Source organism: Centroberyx gerrardi, chromosome 6, assembly GCF_048128805.1.
Source record: "Centroberyx gerrardi isolate f3 chromosome 6, fCenGer3.hap1.cur.20231027, whole genome shotgun sequence".
NCBI classification, from domain to species: Eukaryota; Metazoa; Chordata; class Actinopteri; order Beryciformes; family Berycidae; genus Centroberyx; species Centroberyx gerrardi.
The window spans coordinates 30,357,742-30,375,007 of record NC_136002.1 but is presented as its reverse complement, the minus strand read 5'-3'; the positions used below and the strand labels follow the sequence as shown (position 1 = coordinate 30,375,007).

The 17,266-nt window shown below is 42.2% G+C and overlaps 1 protein-coding gene across 1 annotated transcript in view; it reads right to left on the bottom strand.

Moving 5' to 3' along the window:
* Positions 1–4,755: 4,755 nt before the first annotated feature.
* The window catches only part of capn5a (calpain 5a), a 42,211-nt gene continuing 29,700 nt past the window's right edge, over positions 4,756–17,266 (bottom strand). The window contains exons 4-13 of the mRNA XM_078284112.1: positions 15,996–16,204; positions 14,298–14,490; positions 13,249–13,442; positions 12,393–12,470; positions 11,369–11,564; positions 10,865–10,987; positions 10,175–10,371; positions 9,905–10,026; positions 9,517–9,653; positions 4,756–8,992 (exon numbers count right to left, since the gene is read on the bottom strand). Coding sequence (XP_078140238.1) covers positions 8,816–8,992; positions 9,517–9,653; positions 9,905–10,026; positions 10,175–10,371; positions 10,865–10,987; positions 11,369–11,564; positions 12,393–12,470; positions 13,249–13,442; positions 14,298–14,490; positions 15,996–16,204 — 1,626 coding nt within the window. The 3' untranslated portion in view covers positions 4,756–8,815. The remainder of the gene's footprint in view (positions 8,993–9,516; positions 9,654–9,904; positions 10,027–10,174; positions 10,372–10,864; positions 10,988–11,368; positions 11,565–12,392; positions 12,471–13,248; positions 13,443–14,297; positions 14,491–15,995; positions 16,205–17,266) is intronic.

Below are 17,266 nucleotides of genomic sequence, written 5' to 3'. Positions count from 1 at the left end.
CTGCTCATTTCCCGTATTCCCTCACTGTTCTACACCACTAGATGTTTTCCCAGTGTTTCCCACACACACACACACATGCACACACACACACACACACACACACACACACACACATTTTTACACACCTCCACAAACATACTTCCCTTTCAATTCCAATACGCACTACTTAAAATCTGTGCAGCCAAATCTCATTGCCCCCCACCCTGAGTGACCCCACCTCACCCAACCCCCTGCTGAGACCCCAAGGGGCCTTTAGGAGACCCCCACCCCCCCCACCCCCCCACCCCCCCCACCCCCTCTAACACACACACATTTTGAGAGGGACAGATTGACGTATTAATACGCCCTAATGGGCTGGGAGTGTGCTGCATCAAACCCTAAGGCGATGAACCATGGGTCACTTTTTGGGGCGTTGGAGACAGGGAACAGGCTTTCACAAGGCGGGGGGGTTTCCATCCATTTCTAATGGGAGATCACAGGTTTCAGTATCCCAGAGTATCACCTCCAATCATCCCAGTGCGTTCACTTCCTACAGAGCTGAGCGGGGGAACTTGGCTGACGTGCGGACGCTCAACAAGCTTGTTGCCCAGGCTGAACTTCTCACAATCACATTTCGGTGCTTCCTTGTTCCCCGGCCGATGTGATTCAGTTTCAGGAACAAAAGTTCTGCCTGGCGAGAGCAAAACGGACCGGGAGGTGATTCCAGCCATTCAAAGCTTCCCAGTTCTCCACAAGACTGCAGGAACAAACGTGTCGAAAGCGATGCTTGGAGAACAGTTGTATCCATCGTTAGGGTCGATGTTTTATTGAGTTTATTTCTGTTTATTTTTGATTAAGGCTACCTAATTAGTGCGTGCTAGCTATTTTAACTGGTAAAAACAATGTAACATTATCACAGGTTTACATGATCAGATCTGCCCCCTCCATTGATTCCTTCAAGTCCGGGCTCAAAACTACAAACAAAAATACTTTTATTCTTTAGCGTTTGGATCCTCCTGATGTGGTTTGATATGTGCCTATGCCAATGATTTGTCGATTTGTGTGTATTTGTGTGCTGTGTGTATTAGGGCTGCCCCCGACCAGATTTTCCTAGTCGACTAGTAGTCGCTAGTTCAAGCCGTTAGTCGACTAGTCGTCGCACGTTTATGATATTAATTTAATTATTTAAGAAACACCGGTGAAATACACTGTGGTTCACCCAAAAAAAACCCACAATAGGCGTAGGCTGTCAGTCGCTTGCTTTGAGCCCCGCTGCTGCACAGAGCGCTGTCCGCTTGTTTATTCAAAGTTTATTAAAATTGAATGTGTCATGTGTCCAAATTGCACCAAATCCGACACTGCAGGTCCTCGGGTCCCCAGCAATACACCCGCCTGGTCTAATAACTTTGTAACGACAAGGCGCAGATCCCGAATGGAGTTTGAGGGGTTTTTTTATTTTATTTTTTTCTGCGACTAACTGACCAATAAAAACTTGGTCGACTAAGACTCTTCTCATCGACTAACGTTTGGTCGACTATTAGGGGGCAGCCCTAGTGTGTATTGATGCTCATGTGGGTGTTTTTGTTTTTAGTCTTTTTTATTGTGATTTTACTGCCTGCTCTGGTTTGTACAGCACTTTGGTCAACGTGAGTTGTTTTTAAATGTGCTTTATAAATAAATTTGACTTGACTTGACTTGACAGGCAATACTAAAGCAGTTAAAAATACATGATTTGCCTGTTTAAAAATGTGTAGCTGCAGTTCAGTATATAGAGGCAATCAAAGCCTCTGGCAACACATAAACCAAGTCCCTCACAGTGTGAACAAACAGTAAATTCACGGTCTAATAGACAGCATGCCTTGATAATCCCAGCAGCTCTCCTCTAACATCCAGGTTTACAGCAGTTAGTCAGTTGAGTTACATCAGATCAGGACCGGTAATGTTCAGCCTGCCTCACATCACAGCCACATCAAAATGTTTCACAAGTAGTATACGTTTTTATACATTATCAATACTCACTGTATTATTAAATATTAGTCCTGTCTCACACTTTAGGTCATGTCAAATTTCGTAGAAGTTTTTAGGTGCCGCGTTCTTCTGAATAACTCCCTACAGTACATGTTGCTGTTTCCTGACCCAACTTCTGACAAACGCTGCCTGCTTACATCAGCAGACCGTGCTGCAGTCTGAATATTGACCTTACCACAGCTACACCCAGGGCTGAAAATGAATTTGTAATATATACATCAAGATAAGAGGACAAAGGCTTTGTGAGTATTCAGGGAGGGACAGGGAGTCGAATTTAGAAAGTTTACTTAATCCATCTCTAAAGTGCTTACAGTGAAACACAAAGTGCTCTTCTGAACAAAAAAAGGACATAAATGGAGATGTGAACTAACAAAAAGGTATAAGGCCAGGGAGTGTGTATATATACATATGTGTGTGTGTGTGTGTGCGTGTGTGTGTGAGTGTGTGACTGTTATCTAGGTACTGTCATAAATCCACAAGAGGGAAGTGAATGAAACTCTATTGATCCCTTTAGGGAAATCCTCTTTTCACTTCACCCCCACCCCACCCCCACCCCCACCCCAGAGAGGTCAGAGGTCAGAGTTCAGCTGCAGAACAGCAGCCCTGGAGCTGGTAGGGTTCAGTGCCTTGCTCAAGGACAGGTTTGAACTTGTCTCCCTGTGTAAAAAGCACCGTGACACCAGGAGAAGAGTTTGTAAAGATGATGGTCAAGATCTGGTTTAATGAGTCGGACTGAGAGGCTGGAGTCGGCGGAGAGGCTGGTTACCATGGTTGCATTAAGCATCGTAATTCAAGACTTTCCTTAAAAAAAATCACTTAAGATTTGAGAAATTTTGAGCTGCAGAAAGTCACGCCAAGTCCTGTACTTAGGAGATATCCTTCAATACTTTTCTTTTTATTCTCATTCCATTTTTATTGTTATTTTGTTTTATTCCCGTAAAGCACTTTGTAACTTGTGTTAAGAAAACTGCTCCATAAATAAAGTTTATTATAATACTTAAAGGAGCATTAAGTAATCCGTGACTTCACTCTGCATTTTCAGAGCAACTTGCAGTTTTCTATATTTGTAATTTTCTATATTTGCAATTTTCTATATTTGCCTACTGATATATTGGGGAATCAGGAAGGCATGTGAACAGGACAGTGATGCAAAAAATAAACCATGTCCCTTTAACACGCACACACACACACACACACACACACACACACACACACACACACACACACACACACACAGTAAGGAGCTTTAAGCATTAAAGCCAGCATGCCACCATAAGCCTACTGACTGACTGACTGTGTGTTCTTACCTCTTTGCGTGATCTGAACTCTTCTCCTCTTCCTCTCTCTCTCTCTCTCTCTCCTTCCCTCGTTCCGGACGGGTGTCGGGGTTTCGATCCCTTCGGTTCAGTCCTGATGGACGGAGGGAGGGGATGAAGCAAAGGAGGAGAAAAGGAGGAAAAGCCAGTCGTCTCTTTCTTCAGGTAGGTGATGCACCGGAGAGAAACCTGTTGATCCTGCAGCAGAAGGAACCAGAAGAAGAAGAAGAGAGTGACTCCTTTTTCTTTCTCTTCTTTCTCCTCCTCCCTCCTTCTCTCTCTCCTCTCTTTCAGTGTGGAGGTGTAAGGAGTAAGTGACTCCCTCTTGCTCTTTCTCCTTCTCTTGTTCTTATGAAGGTATCAGATGTGACTCCTTTCCTTCCTCTCTTCCAGTGTGGAAGTATAAGAAATGACTCCTCTCTCTTTCTCTTCTTCCCTCCTCTCTCTCTCTCTCTCTCTCTCTCTCTCTCTCTCCCTCCCGCCTCTCTCTTTACGTGGAGGTATAAGGACTGAATGACTCCCTCCCTCCCTCCCTCCCTCCTCCTCCTCCTCTTTCTCGTTGGTATTAACGGTGACACGGCAAGCAGCTCATTCACTGCCACTGATCCCTGTTACAGAGAGAGAGAGAGAGAGAGAGGTAGAGCGACATAGACAGACAGAGAGAGAGAGACAGAAACTCAGTGGGGGGCGATGAGGTACAACGTACAGGAGGTCACACACGTAATTAGACACAAAAGCACACACACACACACACACACGTGCAAACACACACACACACACAGAAACAATTACAGGGTGTACAGGAAAACAGTGCACACCCTTTTACATGCAAACCTAAATTTGTCACACACACACACACACACACAAAGACATAAAGACACAAAGATATAAACAATGAATCACCTTCTACATGCAACCCTAAATGTGTCCCTGGAGAGTAATACATGCATGAAAACACACACACACACACACACACAAACACTCTCATGAAGAAACGCACACATACACACGCATGGATAAATCCCCACCACCACACACAGACACACACACACACACAAACACAAAAATACACAGATATAACCAGATACACTCTCTCACACACATATAGGATATACAGTATACATACATGCACACACACACACACACAACCATATACATATACAACCAGAAACTCACTCTCACACACACATATACACATGTAGACAGACACACCCACCTATTCAGGCACACACACACACACACACACACACACCCTATTGTCCAGAGAGTCCTAAGAGCGCGGCAGCGGTAAAGGTCACGGCTGTCGCTGTTAATGTGACAGATCAATCAGCCTGTTCTTTACAGCTCACTGACTCACACACACACACACTCACACACACACACACACACACACGCACACTGCACAGAGACAATTCAGCCACTATGTTTTCAGTTCAGTCATGTTTATTACAGTAAACCATCACTGCTGTAAACAATATATACAAGTCCAATATAAAAACAGAGATGAGAACAGAAAGTGTTTATAATATCATCAACTTTCCCCCCGTGTGATAAAACAGTGGTAGTTATACATCAGATGTATATCGGTACGTACATACTGTCTATAAGGCCTTTAAACAAAGCCACCATGCAGTATAAATGCATGCATGGATGGATGTACACCTGATATATACGAGAGAGAGGAGGAGAAGAGAGGAACGAGATGGAAAAGTGGTGAAATGTTCCTTTATGTTAATGAACTGTAAGTGGTTTTGACTCGTATTCAGTGGCTGCTGCAGGGGATTGTGGGATCTGATGAAATGGGCCTTTGGTAAAATATTAGAAATTGGGTGATGTGATGTTATCTTGTGTCCACAGTTATCAAGAACGTCTACATGTTGTGTTTTGGAAATTTAACTTTTCACATCTTGGATTTCTCTCTGTGCTGAAGTGCTGCGATTTTTAACCGGCCGTCCCACTCGCTGGTTCAGATAAATAGCTATGTTCCAAATTTATTTTGATCAGTTTTTGGAAATAAAATCATTACCTGAAGTTCATCATTTAATATATCTAAAATATAGGAGTGTCAACTATGTAAAAGTGTTATTATTTTGTCAACCAAGGACTTAAGTTGAAAAAATTACCATGTTTTTTTGTCTGATCAATCATTTTGTAAAAGCAGGTATCTTTTTTTGAATGAAAACTAATATAGAAAATATTAGGGACATCTCCCTGATATTGAACTGCATAAATTGCCTTAAAAATCCTTCTGTAACTCGTCCGCTTCTCTTTATCTACATCTCCTCCTTTGTGATCGGTATAGATTTAATAAAGGAAATCAATAAGTTATAATGTATTTTACCTGGATTTCACCTCATCAGTGAACTTCACATGAAGAGTTAAGTGTTCCTAATATTCGGCACATTCAGTGTATGTAACAATTAGTCTTAACAAGTGAAGCGCTTCAGCACAGCAAGAAATTTAAGATCAGCGGTGCTGCGGTGAAACTGAATCTTAATCTGCAGCCTGCGGTGATGAATGGAGCCAGTGTGTGTGTGTGTGTGTGTGTGTGTGTGTGTGTGTGTGACTTCTGCAGCTCAGCTAGATGAATTTCTCACTACACTCAACACCACAGGTTCTTCAACTGTTTTTCCCTACAGATCCACATATTTAAAACGTTTCTTCTCACAGGAAAACATCTAACCTTGTGGCCTGCTGTGTTGGCTCAGTCTGCAAAGTACTTTTGTTTTTATAATCCCTCGTTTTTTGGTTTTATCTCTCCTGCACAAACTACTAACTGCCTCTTCTTTCTTTCATCATTGCATTTTATCACTTTGCCTCTATGTTTTATCACTTTGTAAGTAAGCTAAACTAAAGTTCAACCTACTACCTACCTACCAACAGCATTTTACTTAATATACTTTACATTGCAGGGAGTTAGGAGGCAGCGTCAGTAGGTTTGGATACCAGTTCTTCCAGAAAAATCAAGGGACCCAATTCTTAGAAATATGATAACAGTATGCATGTGTTGCTATTAACGCATATTACTGTAAATGCATGTGTGTGTATTCATCAGAAGCCACTGTGACCTGCGAAGGATTGTTTGAGCTTTTACACCCAAATGAGCTTCAGTTCAGAATAGTGAAAACACACTTGAACCAGAAAAATGACTGATACATCTGAAAATTCACCCTGGGTATAACGTGTCTATAGATGTGACCACATATTCATATTACTAGGAAAAAACCTGCTCATCTCCTCCACCTCAAACTGCTGTCCATATGTCACGACCTTTACATGACCTAGTGGTTAATGAGACTGTCTTGAAAACAAAAAGTCTGTTGGCTGACCTTTTGGATACATACCGTTTCCCATGAAACAGCGTATATACCTGCTCACTCACTGAAAGTTGCTCTGGACAACAGCATCAGATAAAAAGCCCAAAACATGAAATGTAATGTCAAACTGGGAGTCTGTGTTTGTAAAGAAGTCTAAATCATCACAGAAAAACATATTTCAGTTCTGTTTTAAAATGGATGTTTGCTTTACAGACAAAATATAAAACAAGTGGCAATGAACCCAATAAACCAACGGCAGTAAACACAACGACAGGTTATGTATTGATTGTACATAAAATATGGCTAATTTACATACTATTATAAACTCTACGATTCTAGTTATCTATCTACAAGATAAAGTAAACTGAAATGATAAAATAATGATACAATAAATGGTAAACAAAAGTAAACAAAGACTGTGTTAAAACATATTCTTAGGTTATACTGACGACTTTTTAAGATGAAGATGCCTGAGCAGCGGCAGCGATCGGTAAATTGGTAAATCAATGCTATCAATCAATGGTAAGACAGTTGGCTGCAAGAAACAAAAATGTCATGACAAAATAATAATCATAATTCCTTGCAAAGCTGCTCATCTCCTGTACCTGGGGGAGCAAGAGAAAATATTATTTCCCTACAGTGACATTATTGTTATCACTGTTGCTGTTGCTGCTGGACTGAAGCTGTGGCAGTTTGCGGTCTCTCTGCTGCCGCTCAGTGGCCTGATCTGGTACTGCATGGCACACAGACACACTATCCTGTCTGGGCTTGGCTTTTACTTTATTCAATGGCTGGGTTTAGTTTGATTCGATTCAATTAGATTCGATTTTCTTCAAAATTCAAGTAATGAAAAGCTTTTGGCACAAGAGGGTTGCCATATAAAACATGTGTGGAAAAGAATACTCTGCCACTAGCGAATGACGAATTGAAGTTCGTATTAACATTTTGTTTTGACTGAATCGACGCTGAATTGTCCCAAGCCCATTTTGCATCCCTTCTAGGATGCATTTACTTTAATTCAACAGGGACACATAATGGCACGAATTAAGGTAACCCCTATAGGGATAACCAATCAGAGTTAAGGGGGCAGGACACACGCAGCACAGTGAGATCACATCTACAGTCTCATGTGGGTGAGGGTGAGGACGTTGTAAACTGACACTGTATGTATGTTGTACATACCTCCAATATGGCTGGCTGTGACAACACTGTCTCTTCTCTCCCTTCTTACAAGGCTTTGAGATGATAAATCCCTTCAGTCAAAGAGCCGTAGTTTTCAGTGGAGTGATTTTTTGTCAAATCTCAGGCTCTAAAGTATGCTTGGCTGTTGTTTTCCTTTGTAATATACGGCAGTGGAGGTAGCATACTTTCAGGTGATGTGGTCAGTATGCAGAAAATGGCACTAACACTGCCGGGTTAGGGGTCTGATTTCCACCAGTTACACTAAAAATGTATGCACTCATAGTACTGTAAGTTGCTCTGGAGGAAGGCGTCCCCCCCCCCCCCCCCCCCCCCCCCCGAAATGGCTTATGTTTCTTTATGATATTTAGTATTTACACCTCAAATGCTGTGTATTCACAAGGGAAATTAAAGTATGTTGTTGTAAAAAAAAAAAAATCACAAACTGGACTTGTGTGGTGTGACTGAAGGCTACAAATATTGGCACGTTGCAATAGAAAACAACACTGTTTGTATATCTTTGGTCCGTAATAAGAATAGATAAGATTAACACACAGTTAACATGCTTTGTAAAGATGTATGGTGTAAACAAGTGTTAGTCTGTTGTGATATATTTGACTATAGAGAGAGAGACAAAGACCTATTTTCTATTGTATTAGTTTTTGTAGTTATGCAGTCTAGTTTTTGTGACATTAAATGGTGAAAAGGTAAAAAAGGAACTGCCATGACGCACTGAAAAGGGCATACAGCTAAATGATGGTGAGCAAATAAATATTTTTTGTGCATTTTTCATCATTTTCTCTTAATTCTATGGAGCTTTTTTGGATGTGCATTCTTCTTGAAAGTAAAGCTTCCATTACTGCCAGAAATTTGCCACTAAGGGCAAATGATGGCAAAGCTGCGGTATAAATTTGTGGTAAACTATTAGTAAACTTTACTCTAACAAGAACAGACTGATTCTGATTGGACCCCGACTGGACGGCTTTGCGGTCCGTCTCAGATGTTGGTGAGCACCCTGCTGGTCGCCACGGCGATGGTGAGGGTTCCGGGGAGGTCGTTGTCACGGCGATCGCCCTTGTCTCTCAGGTGGAGAGTCTGCTGGAAGTCTCCGGGTTCGGCCGGCAAAGTCACCTGACCCATGAAGGAATCCATCATCACGTTATGGTTGTAGATCTGAGGAGGAGGAGGGAGAGAGAGAGAGAGAGAGAGAGAGAGAGTGTGTGTGTGTGTGTGTGTGAGAGAGAGAGAGTGTGTGTGTGTGTGTGTGAGAGAGAGAGAGAGAGAGAGAGAGAGAGAGAGAGTGTGTGTGTGTTTGTGTGTGTGAGAGAGAGAGAGAGAGAGAGAGAGAGAGAGAGAGAGAGAGATTTATTGTTAATTCTTTAATTTAGATATTTTATTTTTTTTATTTTTCATAAGATAAGACAAAACTTGGGCTGTTGTAGCAGCAAATAGTGTAAGGATATATCAAAAAGAATATGATATATATAGAAATAAGAATAGAAAAAAATGGGGTTCAGATGAGAGTATGAAAAAAATATGGATTCCAGCATTAAGAGTAGCAGCAGAACTGGAGTATGTACAAAAGGAAATATGACACAAATTACAAAAAACATAAATATATATGCACTTCTTAACAAATGAGAGACATACACATGAACACTCAAGCACACACACACACACACCACACACACCCATACCTCGACACTGATGGCCCGGTTGGCTTTCTTCCTGTAGAAAAGCCCCTTGGTGTCGAAGACGGGGCTGCGTGTGTCTTTATGGACCGGAGAGCGAACCTTCTCCCCTTCACAGCGGATTATCACATAGGGGTCTGACGCTGGGAAACACACACACACACACACACACACACACACACAAACACACAAGATACATATAATTACTGCATTGTGATTTCGAGATATGTTTAGAAATAGTGGATGATGGACCTCGGGTAATGACTTTTTTCTTTCAAACAGAGGAGGCGCATCTGGTTGTTAGACATTATTAACGAACAGCCAGTTCTCCACTGGACCTCCATGATGGAATCAGATGTGGTTGCTGGGAGATTTGTGACGCATATCTATGTACCTCCATCAGAGTCTTGTCCTGCCAGCCCGTCGGCCTGCAGGATGTGGACCTGAGTGACCAGAGAGGGATAACCACACAACCCTGACCAGCAGGTCTGAGGAGGCTCATCCAGAGTTAACTCCCTGTAGGAGAGAGAGAGAGAGAGAGAGAGAGAGAGAGAAGGAGAGAGAGAATGAAGACTGGTAACAGCAAACATCGAAGGGTTCACACCAAACCAACTACAGCAGAGACGGCACTAAAATGATCTCCAGACAGACTTTGTGTCCTTACTTGCAGTCGGACGGCACGTCGGTGAAGATGCGGAGCAGGAAGTCTCCCTCCAGGCTGGGGTCGAAGGTCGTGGGGATGATGACGTAGCGTCCCTGCTTCAGGTCGATGCGCAGGAACACACACCTGGAGTTGATGTAGACGCTGCCGCCAACCTTCTGCTGGGTGACGTGCATACGGTAGGTCCTGTTCAACTCCACCTGCACACATAGAGACAGACAGGTAAACACAACACACACACATTTTACACTCACATTTTAAGCATTTAGCTGATGCTCTTATCTACAGTGACTTCAAATGAGTGCACCAGTAGAAAAATCTGCAATACCTTCAGCTCTTCAATTCCTTCCTTCAGTTACCAAAAGCTACAAAACTGAACAAACATCAATATATCATCAATTATGTTAATGCCTTTAACTACATCCAACACTAATATTGACTATTTTTGCTTTTGGGGGTTCCTCTGTTCTGGATTTCTTTATCTACTGAGGTGGATTCTGATGGTTTTTGAAGCTGTAATGAAAAAAATAAAAATAAAATACTTAGCTGTGTGAAACAAGGATAACATAGATTGTGGAGGGTGACGCAACATCCACACCATGGTTGTTCGAACACTAAGTTCAGTAAGGTGTTAAAATATGTAATAACTTTATCATACACACACACACACACACACACACACTCTGTGCTGACCCTGTGTAAATCGAAGCCGATGGCCAGGTTTTCTCCTCGCCCCTCTTTCAGTCTGGCTCGGCGGTCTCTCTGCTGCAGACAGATCAACACCTCGTCCTCCGGCTTCTTCACGTCAAACATGTACTACACACAGAGACAAATACACACATATCATTATCCATACACACATACACAACACAGAGAGACACATACACACATTACTATTAATACACACACATACTACAAAGGCAGAAAGACAGACATTAAGTGAGAAAACAAACTTTTTTCTTCTAAATCTTAAAATTTCCAACCATTTTTTATATTTAACTAAACTAAACTAGATTTATAGAATAGTTAATGTTAAAATGCTACAGCTTTAATACACATATATTGGCCACAAAGGGAGATGAAAAATACACACGGTGATCAATAATAATGATGCTAATGATTATAATTATAATCATGATAATAATCATAATGAGATACTAGCTATACCACCACTTGCTACCCACCCAACACACACACCTGCGGGTTCTGCAGGAAGGACTGCTTGTTGTTGATACAGCCCCCCGAGCGGTTGCTAAGCGGGTCGTCGTGGCGACGCCAGGAGCCCTGCATCACAGCCTCCTCCCAGGTCTTATGGAAACTCAGGTAGGACGTGTTGATCAGACGACACAGGATGAGGTCTGTGAAGTTAGCGATGAAGTCATCAAACGTCATCCTGGAGGGAGGGGGAGAGAGAGAGAGAGAGAGAGAGAGAGAGAGAGAGAGAGAGAGGGAAGAAGAGCGAAGGGGGAAGATAAATAGAAAAGGTTTATTTATGAACAGAGATATTTATGATAAGACAATGGATACGATTTGTGAAGTTTGCTATAAAGTCAGCACACCTCATCTTGGCGCAAGGGATGGGAGGGGGAGAGAGAGATAGAGGGATGGGGGAGGGGTGGTGAGGGAGGAAAGGAGGGAGAAAGCGATGGTGAGAGGGAGGGTGGGATGAAGAGCGGAAAAGGGAGAGCGAGAGAGAATGGATGGAAGATGAGAGCAATGGAGGGATGAAAAGGGAGAAAGAGGGAGGAGAGGGAGAAAGGAAGGAGTAGAGGGATGAAGACAGAAAGGGAGAGATCGAATGAGTAAGGGAGAAAGAGAAGGAAGGAAGGGATGGGTGGAAGAAAGGGAGGAGGAGAAGGAGGGAGACATGAGGTAGAAGGGATGAAAAGAGGGATGGGGCGATGGAGAGAGAGGAATCAAGGGAAAAGAGAGGGAGAAAGACAGAGAGAGAGAGAGAGAGAGAGAGAGAGAGAGAGAGGGAGATAAGTCTGCTATGAGAAAGAAAGAGAGAAAGAGAGATGTGTGAACTGAGGTATAATGTGTTTATAAGACACCTCAGAATCAGTGAAATTAGCTATGAAGTCAACAAAACTAACCCTGGAGACATAGAAGGAGAAGTCGAGAATGAAGAAATATTAAGAGACACCTGAGAATTGGGTCTACTGTCACAAGCAGGAAGTCACTGTCGGCCACCAGGTGGCGGCGTGGCACCACAACTCACCAGAACTCTCCGTCGTCCTGCACGGTGACGCCGATGTTCTCCCTCTCACTCTTACTGACCTTCTGCCACTCCTCAGAGCTGATAACAGGAGGAAAGGTAAATAATGATCACATAAATATTTATCACTGGAATCAACATTAATCAATTCATCAATACTTTATCTGTATGCTCAATTCACTGAAGTGGCTCTTTTTAAACTCAGGTAACCAGTTTGAATCTTTGGGTTGGATAGGAACATATGGGTGGATAAAGTCAATAAACAAAGTAATAAGGTCATAGTAAACATGTTATCCCCACAGACAAATATGTCAGCTTGTTTTGACTGAGAGTATAATACTTTGATGGTTTTGACCTGTAATTGCAGCGCCAGTCAGTGTAATTTTGAAAACACTGTAACGCAGGGATGAGATGCATCATTCTCCCAAGTTTCGTCAAAACCCGGCCGGCGGTGTGTGAGATATTGTGTGATGAACGAACGAAAGGACAGAGACGACAGAGACCGGCCCGTAGTCTGACCAAAAACTCGACAGGAAAGCTTTGCCGACTGTCAATACTATTACACTCTCCCCTTCTCTCTCTTTCTCTCCAATTCCCCAGCTATTCTGTCTGTCTGTCTGTCTGTCTGTCTGTCTGTGTCTCTCTCTCTTTCTCTGCCTCTCTCTGTCCTCCCCACTCATTTTCTCTCTCTCCTCCCATCTCTCTCTCTCCTTCTCATTCATTCCCTCCCCCCTATTTTCTCTCTAACCTTTATTATCCCTGGAAACAGGAGCAGCCAGTGAACACCCATGTGAACACAGTATAAACCAAGATATAAGACGTGGAAAACCGTCTCTCTCCTCCTCCTCCTCCTCCTCACCTGTCGCTCCAGGGTCCGTTCCACTCCCTCTGGCCCCAGGGGTTTCTCATGCGGATCATGGTGAGTTTGTCTGACCTGAAGTAGGCCAGCAGGCCGTGGCCCAGCCTCACCTTGCGGACGTCCGTCACCGCGTAGGCGTGGCCCTTCACCAGGCCGCAGGCCAGCCGCGCCTCCATGTCCGCTGCGCTGGTCGCCTGCAGCGCCATCCAGTCATTATCATTCAATCATTTGTTCATTCAGTCATTTGTTCATTCAGTCATTCAATCATTCAATCATTTGTTCATTCAGTCATTCAATCATTTGTTCATTCAATCATTTGTTCATTCAGTCATTTGTTCATTCAGTCATTCAATCATTCAGTCATTTGTTTATTCAGTCATTTATTCGGTAACACTTTACAATAAGGGTCACTAAGTTAAGGGTTAGTTAATGCTTAATAAGGGTTAGTTAATGCTTAATAAGCATTAACTAACCCTTAATTAACAGTTAACTAATGTGTAATTTACTAATGGTGTTCATGTTAACTAAGGTATTAATTTATACATTATTTAATAGTTTATAAAGATGACTATTAAATAATGTATAAATTAATACCTTAGTTAACATGAACACCATTAGTAAATGATTACCAGACACATTAGTTAACTGTTAATTAAGGGTTAGTTAATGCTTATTAAGCATTAACTAACCCGTAACTTAGTGACCCTTATTGTAAAGTGTTACCCTTTATTCAGTCATTTGTTTACTCAGTCATTCAATCATCCAGTCATTCCTGAATTCAGTCATTCAGTTATTTGGTCATTCCTTTATTCACTGATTAATTCAGTCATTCATTCGTCCATTTGTTGCCTGTCTGCCTGTGTGTGTATTTGTGCTTGTGCTCGTAAGCATGTGTGTCTACCTGCATGTGCCTGTCTGCTCATGCGTGTGTGTTTCTGTAAGTGTATTTTTTTTTCAGTGTGTGCATGCATTTATGCTTGTAAACGTGTGTGTACCAGGCTTGTATATGTGTGTGTGTGTGTGCGTGTGTGTGTGTGTCCTCTCCTCACCCTGATAGAGCAGCTGATCAGTCCTCCTCTGTTGTGGACTTTCAGCACTCTCTCAAACAGCTCGCTGCGTTTCTCCTCGTCGTCTTTGAACCCGTTCTCCATCAGGTCCAGCGGCTCCGAAACTCCGCCGGTGAAATCCACCAGGGCGTCGGCCGTGTTCCCCCCGTCCATCGCCTCGTAACACCCGTACATCCTAAGAAAACACACATAAACACATTCACACACACAAACACGTAAACACAAATTTCATTTACAGCGGTTTGCTCGAGCACATTTCATACATTCATTTATTCCTTCATCTCTAACCTTAACATTAACACAAATCTAAACAACATACACAAAGACACATGCACATATTTATTACCATACTTTAATGAGGCTGAATTTCTCACTAATTTCTTCATGTCTAACAGTAACCCAGATGTCAACGTGTGTGCAATGTTACAGTAATGCAACATCAGCTTTGTACCCTGAAATAATGTTGATTCAATATTGAAAATGGATTCACAGTGACACAAAAATCATTAATAAGGCATATTGCGATTATTCCTTTCTAAATATTCCCAATTTTTCATTTTTTTATGTACTGTATTTTACATATTTTACAATTTCATTGTTAATAAAATTAGATTTTAATTTATGTCTGGTTGAAATAGGTTTTATATCTATTTCTTGAGTTGGTGACTTGTTAGCTGCAGCCCCACTTAGTCTCAGATTGAAAGGAGCTGAGACAAATGGTATTTTACTGGCAAGTCAGCATAGAATCTGTAAATAAAACAGGGTTAATTATATACTGTTTCAATGTTAATTTGATGTTAAATCAATGATTGAATTTGAATTCAAATAACATCCATTTTCAATGTTGGATCAACATTATTTCAGGGTGCAAAATTGATTTTAATTTAATATTAATTTCAATTCTATGTTTCAACACTGATTCAATGTTATCTCGACATCTGGGAATTTAACCGTAATCCTAAACCTGCACCGTTGTCTGCTGTGTTTGAATCCCAGACTGGCTGGGAGAAACTGGGTGGGGAAAGTGAATGAGAAACACCCAACGACTCAAAAACTACAGCTGTGGTGCCGCTGAGCAAGGAACTTCACCTCCAGTCCCTCAGCCCTAACCCTAACGTTAAATGAACCCTAATATTAACACTAAATTCACCAGGATGTCTGCTGCATTCCCGCTGCACCTTATAACACCCACACCTTGTAACTAGGGCTGAACGATTTTGAAAAAACATCTAATTGCGATTATTTTGACTGATATTGCAATTGCGATATGATTTGCGATATTAGAGGGAATGACAATTTTTACATCATTATTCTCGTTTTCATTGAAAAACGTATTAAAATGATTATGGTGTGATTTTTGCGGGGATCTGTACCAAACAAAGATGTTTTCTTAAGTCTGTAGAATATGATGTGTAGGCCAGGACGTCTCTGCAGCACGACAATATTTCATTTAAAATGGTATTTTGACACACATTACGCCTTTAACAAATATTGCGCCTCCTGCGATTTGAAAATTGCAGTAGGCCATATTGCGATTTCGATAAAATTTCGATTAATTGTTCAGCCCTACTTGTAACTCCCCTACATAGTAGAAGACAACACACACACACAGACACACACACAGACACACAAACACAGACACACACACACACACACGCTGTGATTGGTGGAAGCGCTCACTTGGCGTAGGCCTTCTCCACCAGCGCGCTCCAGAACTCGTTGCTGTCGTTGGAGTGGCAGTACACCAGCTCTCCGTTCACCGTGGCCAGCCGGTCGTCGATCACCACGTCCACCCACTCCCCGAACCGCCAGAACCGGAAGTGGAAGATCCCGGCGTAGGAGTCTGGCTTCTCCTTATCCCACTCCTGCTCCTTCCAGTCGGGAATCACCTGAACAACACATAAACGAGATAATGCGTCAAAGGTCGAGTTTCATTATGAAGCATAAGGGTGTAAAAATATGAAGAGAGATGCTTTTAACAGAAAGACTGTACTCCTGTACCAGACTGTACACACACACCAGCATATGGGCAGTTTGATGGAGCAGTAAATAGGGAGCTCTCCAGTTAGAGGCCATTGTCATCGTCACAAAGCAAGTAACCACTGATATTGACAAGAATCAGTTATTTTCAGAAAAGCAGCTATAGCTTCAATGAAGCGTTGGAACGAGCAGATACAGAATATGGATGTGACATTGTTGTACAGTTTGGAAAAGAAAAAAATCTACATTTGAAGTCACTTAAGAGAAAATTTAAGGGGAAACTCAGGGTCAGCCTAAAAAAGGTGGGTAAGCTCTATTCTGAAAATAAAAAGGTGGGTAAAATGGATTTAGATGGGCTTACCCTCCTCTACATCCCTGACTATTTTCATCAATTAAATCAACCATCTGTTGTAGGATTGCATGGTTTTCTATTGGTTAAGAAATTCCACAACCCCTTGGGCTTATAAACGCCTTTAAAAACTCACTCCATAAACTCAACAATACATGTTGGTCGACCTGAAATCAAGGCAGTTTCTCTTAATTCTGGAAAAGCTGATATTTGGGACATACAAGGTTTTCACCCGACAGCGACAATATGTTAAAAACACACATGATTCTACACGCATTTATGTGCACTCACTGGGGGGTTTGGCTGGAACAAAGCTTGTTAATGACGGTGACGGTGGTTTTGTGTGTGTGTGTGTGTGTGTGTGTGTGCGTGTGTGGACTGAAGGCTTACAGTTTTTGTTAACAAGGGAATGCCATCCACCCTTATCCTACGCTGAAATCCCCCTGGTACACACACTAACTCCAACTTCCACTGACACACACACACACACACACACACACACACACACCACAGTGTAGGGTGTGATATAAATAAATAAGCGATCCGTTGAGCTATGACTATTCGAGCTCCCAGAAGCCCTCAGGAAACTCCCAGAGTTCCCTCTCGTACGTCATCGCCGCCT